Here is a 7,632-nt window from a genome sequence, read left to right as displayed (position 1 = left end):
ACCAAGGTACTGACGCTGAGGCCACACTTCCCACTGTGGCTCCCAGGTGATGACTAGCACTGGGGGGTGGGGGGGAATACTTATCTAATGGACACCTTTGGCTCAAGAACTCCCTGATCAGCCTGCTGAGAAGTTCTCAGCACTGAGCTACAGCCTGAGGCTCTACCTCCTCTCTCCGGCTTCTTTCCCTCTCCCCCTTACAGGAGTCAGACCTGCAGCAGGTCTCCCCAACAATAAAAGGCCAAAACTCCTCTTTCTTCAGGACAGATTTTATCTTGGGCTTTCTAGCTCTGCTCCCATGGAAGCCAGACAAGCCAGTTAGCTGAATGTCAGGTACGGTATTAGGCCAAAGTGCCCATGGGAGTTTTTGAGTTCTGATTGATAAGCTACACCTGGGCTGGAAGGACAAAGAATAAGCTACACCATCTGCTAAGAAACCATGGCCTTAGGCTTCCCTAAGTGCAGAAACTCATAACTGGGCATGTCCCTTGAGGGACCCTGGGAACTGATTGTGGGTTGTTGAAAACATGTTGACTCCTATGGGGCATGGGCTTCTGAACCAAGGTGGCCCTCAGGACTACTGATGTGAGGACTGCTCCCGTGGAAGGGAACTGCTGACACGGCCCTGCTGGCATGCTGAGCATCTATCTCCATCCTTCTAAGAAACTCTGATGCCAGGTATGATCTGTCCAGGTCTCAACTTAATGTCCAGTTGAACCCAAGAAAAACCCATGGTGGATACAGCTCTTCTTCCCCTCAGCCCTCTCCTACCTACTTCTAGGCTTTTATCCCATGTAGGTGGAACTGTGATATTAGTCCAGCTAGTCAAGATGAAATCCAACGAGCTTGCTCACTTCGCCGTCCTGGGCGCTTTCCCACTGCCATGTCTCCCTAGCTAACAATCAAGATTAAAAGGCACCTGGGTTTTGACGACCAGCTCCCCTTCCTCCCATCCAATAAGAAGACTTGACCAAGATGCTTAGAATCATTTAATCAATGTTCCAAACACACCCTTCACTGGGCTACAGGTAAATTTCACTGGGATGGAAACAGATGAACCACCCAATCAAACAGTACATGATTACTCGGTTTCCAGAAATCTGGATACCAGAAAAACTCAGTAGGAAACATCAGGATCACCTAGCCAGAGGTTCCCTGTGATTCTTTCTTTCCTTCCTCCTCTCCTCTTCCTCATCCCTGCTAAGGAACTTCTCCAGGGGTACAAATGTTCAGGATGGGAGAAGGGGAAGTCAGGTCCCTTATCTCTAGGGCAAAGAGGAGTGCTGTGACACCACACCCCAGAGGCAACAAGATGACCTGGAGGCACAGGCCTGCTCAATAAATAGTTCCCAGAAGTCTCCACAATGGGATTAATGGGCCCAGGGACGCTGAACTGCAGAAGCCACCCTCCCGAGGCCAGGCTGTGGCCGCTCGCTACGTGCTGCACACCAGCACATCTGCAAAGGGTCCCAGGAGGATCTTGTTGAAGATGCAGCGGACCCACACCAGGTAGGTGGTGAAGGGCTTGATGTTCTCAGTGAAGGTGTGGTTCTGCAGAGCCAGGATGTAAGGTACGTAGGTGTTCTCCCCCTGCTCCTGCAGCCACACCTCGTACTTCACCTCCCTCACCTTCAGGTATTTAAGGTTCCATGGGATCTGCCAGGAGACAGTGAGGCGGGCCTCGGAGGTGCCATGCACTGACGCCTGGCACCGTGCCTCCCGCACCTTGCCTGGATATAGGCCGACTGTCCACTTCTGCTTCCGTGGTCCTGGCCGGCCCTTCACCACGCGCTGTATGGTTTGAATGAGGGATGGGATGTCCACCTTGGTGTCCTGGTAGATTCGGAAGAGCCACTCGGGGTTCCGGCAACAGAGATGCCGTGGGACCTCACGGCTTTGCAGGATACGGGCTTGCTCAGCCCGGTCCAGGTGGGTGATGCCCCCCTGATCCCAGGGCCGCTCAGGGTGTGTGACTGTGTTCTCTGGCATCATGTTCCGCCAGGCTACATACTGGAGGTCCATGCCAGGCAGCATGGCCAGCGTCTTATAGGGAGTGTAGTGGTCGGGATTGACAGCATATGGGAAGAGCTCTACCACAGTTGCCCCACGGGGCAGGAAGAGGGTGGTGACCAGCTGGGCCCCATGCATGCTGACCAGCATGGAGGCATTGCTGACCAGCCGCACGACATCAGCAAAGGTGTGGTCCTCCAGGGACACTGTCACTGTCTTCATCTGGAACTCCTGGGCCAGTGCCAGCAGCAGCTCTGCCTCATTCAGAATGAGTCTGTTCTGGGTTCGGCTAAAGACCAGAATGTACTCCTCGCCTAGGGGCACTCCTGTGTGGCTCACGTTCAGCTTTTCTGTCATGAACTGTGCAAACTGCCGGATCTCATTGCCTGAGACGAGGATGTTGGCCTTTGGGCCCTGGGGCTGCACAAAGCCATATTGGTACCAGGTAGTGATCTTGGAAAGGCCCACAAAAGCATGGGAGAAGCACAGCAGCCGGCCCAGGGTCTTCAGCTGTGCCCGCAGGAGAGGCTGCTTGGGGCTAAGCAGCTTGTAGAGGTCGAAGTGTGCACCCTCGCCCCAGCCCTCCATGAAGAAGAGCCGTGCCTCGTGGGCCAGGCCGGGAAACTGCCGCAGGGTGTAGAAGAGTGGCAGCAGGTCGTCGTGAAAGACGTGCATGAGGTTGTCGGGGTTGAAGCGGTTGGCGATCAGGGCCACATCTGGCACGAACACCGGCTTGGGCATGAAGCGCAGGGCAGCAGCAGGCAGCTCCACGAAGTTGAAGTACTGAGTGTTGTGGTCCTCCACGGTGGATAGGTCAAGCAGGGCTGGCTGGAAGCGCCGGGAGCCCAGGTTGGGCAGCATGACAGAGGTGTTGCCATGGAAAAAGATGAATTCCTCAGCCTCGTTGGAGTAGCAGAGCCACTTGAAGCGGCAGATGCGGTCTGTGTGCGTGCGGCCCGTGCACACCATGTGTGTGCCGCCCTCCATCAGGATCTGCAGTGCCTTCGGGTAGTCGATCCTCAGTGCTGGGGCTGGCTCTGTGGCCTGTCGGCCGAGGGCCAGCTCCTCCTCCAGTGTGGCTGCATGCTCACGCAGCCGCACATGCTTCCACAGGACCGCTGCCAGCACCGACACCAGGAGGGCATTGAACACCGCCGAGAGGTGCATCCTAATGCCACTGTGGGGCCCTAATGAGATGACGGCCACTGGGAAGCACCACAGGCCAGGCGGGCTTCACCCATCCCTATGGGCATCCTGAGAACTGGTGAAAGCCTGCAGGAGGAGAGAAGGAAAAGAAAAAGGAATTGGCACAGTCTTCCTGGCATCATTACAAGCTCCTGTTATGTGCCAGGCACTGTAGCTAGGCTCTGTGTGCCCGCTACAGCCCTGGATCCTTGCAGCCATTGTGCACATTGGTAGGCGTAGTAGATTAGACCATTTTTAAAATATTCACTCCCTCCCCATCACCTCCATGTTGGAGAATGCATCCCCACACCTGACTTTGGGCTTAGCCATTTAACTTGCTTTGGCCAGTGAGATGTCAGCAGACAGAACATAATCAAAGGTTTGGAAAGTGTTTGGGTTGGCCTTGCCCTCTTTATGACACTGCCATAAGAAAAATGTATTCAGGCTAACTTGCTGGCCCCAAGAGGAGCGAGATATGCATGAAGCAGAACTGCTCCGGCCATGCCCTGTTCTAGTTCAGCTGATTGCTCATGACTGAGAGGGCCCAGCCAAGAGCAGCAGCGCGATCAGCCAAACCCAGCCAAGATCAGCCAACACATAAGACATCGGGGCTGAGCAACAGCTGATTAAACACCTCTGAAATTCTGGGGCTGTTTGTGATGAAGCACTGCTGCAGCAAAAGCTAACCAAGAGAGGTATCTGTGATGACAGGCCTTAGGAAAATCCCTTGCAGGAGCCTGACATTCCTGGACTCTGGGTAATGACTTTTCCTTAAATGAGAACAACTGGCATTGGAGATCTGTGAACATTGTTCCCAGGTTGCACACCAAGACCCCGGTATGCCGCCTCTGAGAGACACACACACGTATGGTTAGCTAAGCTTTGCTCCTGCTTAAAGCTCCTTTAGAAATCATGCCTGCTGGCTTTTAGAATCCCTTAGGAGGAGGGTAGAAACTCATCCCCTAAGTGGTAAGATAATTGTATCTGGGTATCATCATTGAAAAATGTTTTGTATACTGAGGCAAAAAAACCCAATAGGGTTTTAAATGCCCTCTCCCATATACACACACTGACAGAGAGGCCTGGCTAGGGGTTAGCATTTACTCCCTCTTCTTGTGATATTGTGAAGGGTATCATGCCTGCTCTGGGACCCAGGATTATTCAGACAGTTGAAGAAGCTCATCCTTAGTAACACAGGAGCAGCGCAGGTAACACCTGACACCTGCAGGGCACTGCACCGGGAGTAGCTGCTCCTTTATTCCCTTGTGGCTAGGTCCTGATGCAATTCCTGCCTCCCTGCAATGAAAAGAATCCAAGTGCATCTTGCCTAGAAAGAGAAGGTGTCTTTAGCTAGGTTCCCTAAGAAGTAGAGTCGGGGGCAAGGATTTGAATCCAAACAGTTTGAGAAATTATCCCATGAAACACCTGTAGGGGAGTGGGAAAGTGAGACAGAGAAGGGACCAAAGCCAACATATACAGGGTACATTAATGAGCAGTTAATGCCATGTGTAGCCTTCCTCCCATGATCATATGCTGGATATAGTATGGAAGCTGGGATACATGTCTATCAACTCCTGTTGGGCATTACTTAGTTGAAGGTCATTCCTGGAGGCATGAGATCTCTTCTGGCCTACTCTTATCCAAAGGTTGAGCCCTGACATATGAATATATTATATACTCCCCACCCCCAAATTTCAGGAAATGAGAATTATCCTGACCAAGTATCATACACTCTAGCTTTTTTTTCCTAGTACACTTTATTCTAAGTTCATTAACAACAACAACAACAAAAAACAAAACAAAACAAAAAACCTGCCCATAATCATCTTAATTAACTTTCCAACCTACTCACCAGGTTGGCAACTTACTATTTAAAAAATACTGGTCTACTCCAGATGTTCTCAAGCCTGGCTGATTACTGGAATCCTCAGGAATAGTTGCTAAATAAAAATCCATATTCCCAGGCACCAGTCCTGGAGGTTCTGATTCAGTAGGTCTGCAGTATGGCTCAAGCATCTGCATTATTTGTTTATTTTATTTCCTGCCTTCTTGTGAATTACTTGAATTCCACTTTGATTTATCAGTAGTGTTTTTGAGTATATCTCTTGATACAGATTTTCTAGTGGTTGCTCTAGGCATCATACTATAATCTGTAACTTATCACAGTCTACTGGTATTGACATTTTACTTTTCGAGTAAGTGTAGAAACTTTACCTCCACCTAGGTTCTTTTATAATTATCTTATGTGTTTCCTCTACATATAATGAGACCCACATCAGACAGTAATTTTGGCTTCAACTGTCGAGCATGATTTCCTCAAGAGGGAAAGGATCATCTATTATATTCACCCATATTTTTACTCTTTATATTCGTCCCTCATTCCTGATGTTCCAGGTTTCCTTCCATTCCTATATCCCTTCTTTGAAGAACTTCTGTGAGTTTGCTATTCTTTTAAGGTCAATTTCCTGGCAACAAATTCTCTTAGTTTTCCTTCATTCCGAAAGGATATTTTCACTGGGTATAGAATTTGGGGTACAGATTTTCCTCTTTCAGTATGTGAAAAATGATGCTGTGATACCTCCTCTGGCCTCTGTGACTGCTGATGAGGAACTGCTACCCTTCGAATTGTTTTTCCCTGGAGGGAATGCACTGTCTCCTGCTGCTCTTAAGATTTTGTTGAGTTTTCAAAAGTTTGACTCTGAGGTGCCTTGGTGTGGGTTTCTTTGGGTTTATCCTCTTTGGGGTTTGCTCAGATTCTTTAATCTGTAGGCTCATGCCTTCCCCCAAATGTGGGAAATAGTCATTATTATCCTTGAAAACTTTTTCAGCCCCACACTGCTCTCCTAGGACTCCAATTACACCAATGCTAGATTAAAAAAAAAAAAAAATTGTATTGGCCGGGTGCGGTGGTTCATGCCTCTAATCCCAGCACTTTGGGAGGCCAAGCCAGGTGGATCACAAGGTCAGGAGTTCGAGACCACTCTGGCTAACACGGTGAAACCCCGTCTCTACTAAAAATACAAAAAATTAGCCAGGTGTGGTGGCAGGCGCCTGTAGTCCCAGCTATTCGGGAGGCTGAGGCAGGAGAATGGCGTGAACCCAGGAGGCGGAGCTTGCAGTGAGCCGAGATCACGCCACTGCACTCCAGGCTGGGCAACAGACAGAGTGAGACTCCGTCATTAAAAAATCAGGAAACAACAGGTGCTGGAGAGGATGTGGAGAAATAGGAACACTTTTACACTGTTGGTGGGACTGTAAACTAGTTCAACCATTGTGGAAGTCAGTGTGGCGATTCCTCAGGGATCTCGAACTAGAAATACCATTTGACCCAGCCATCCCATTACTGGGTATATACCCAAAGGACTATAAATCATGCTGCTATAAAGACACATGCACACGTATGTTTATTGCGGCACTATTCACAATAGCAAAGACTTGGAACCAACCCAAATGTCCAACAACGATAGACTGGATTAAGAAAATGTGGCACATATACACCATGGAATACTATGCAGCCATAAAAAATGATGAGTTCGTGTCCTTTGTAGGGACATGGATGAAACTGGAAAACATCATTCTCAGTAAACTATCGCAAGGACAAAAAACCAAACACCGCATGTTCTCACTCATAGGTGGGAATTGAACAATGAGAACTCATGGTCACAGGAAGGGGAACATCACGCTCCGGGGACTGTTGTGGGGTGGGGGGAGGGGGGAGGGACAGCATTAGGAGATACACCTAATGCTAAATGACGAATTAATGGGTGCAGGAAATCAACATGGCACATGGATACATATGTAACAAACCTGCACATTGTGCACATGTACCCTAAAACCCTGAAGTATAATAAAAATATATATATATATTTATAAAAAAATAAAATAAAATAAAAAAATAAAAAAAAAAAAAATTGTACCGTCCCACAGATCTCTGAAGCTCTGTTAATTTTTTTCCGGTATTTTTTCTCCCTGTTATTCAGACTGGATGATTTCTATCATTCTGGCTTCACGTTCACTGATTCTTTCCTGTGTCCTTTCCATTCTTGATTGAGCCCATTCAGTAATTTTAAATTTTTGGTTACTCTATTTTTCATATCTAAAATTTCCATTTAGTTTTTATAACTTTTTTTTTTTTTGCTAAAACGTATCCTGGACATTTTGGTCATAATGTTATGATACTCTGGATCTTACTTAAATCTTCTATTTTAGTAGCTTCCGTTAAAACTGTACTGGTGGGGGAAAGGAGAGCACTGACTCTTTACTGTAGGGTGGGGGTGGGCAACCAGGCTCCCTACTCAGCCTCCACCAACACCATCGTGGCTGGGAGGGTGAAGGATACTCAGCACAGAGTGTGTGTTAGGGGGCCAAAACCCAGGCTCTGCAGTTGGCCTCCAATGACACCCTGGGGTGTGGATGGAAGTCTAGGCCCCAAGAGGA

At 48.6% G+C, this 7,632-nt stretch overlaps 1 protein-coding gene across 1 annotated transcript in view; it reads right to left on the bottom strand.

Moving 5' to 3' along the window:
* Positions 1-974: 974 nt before the first annotated feature.
* Positions 975-7,632, bottom strand: part of POMGNT2 (protein O-linked mannose N-acetylglucosaminyltransferase 2 (beta 1,4-)) — a 29,427-nt gene continuing 22,769 nt past the window's right edge. Inside the window, exon 2 of the mRNA XM_055281113.2 lies at positions 975-3,282. Within this exon, the coding sequence (XP_055137088.1) occupies positions 1,435-3,177 (1,743 nt within the window). The 5' untranslated portion in view covers positions 3,178-3,282 and the 3' untranslated portion in view covers positions 975-1,434. The remainder of the gene's footprint in view (positions 3,283-7,632) is intronic.

This window comes from Symphalangus syndactylus, chromosome 1 (genome assembly GCF_028878055.3).
Source record: "Symphalangus syndactylus isolate Jambi chromosome 1, NHGRI_mSymSyn1-v2.1_pri, whole genome shotgun sequence".
Classification (NCBI taxonomy): Eukaryota; Metazoa; Chordata; class Mammalia; order Primates; family Hylobatidae; genus Symphalangus; species Symphalangus syndactylus.
Note: the sequence above shows the minus strand (reverse complement) of the source record. Positions and strands in the feature narration are given on the sequence as shown.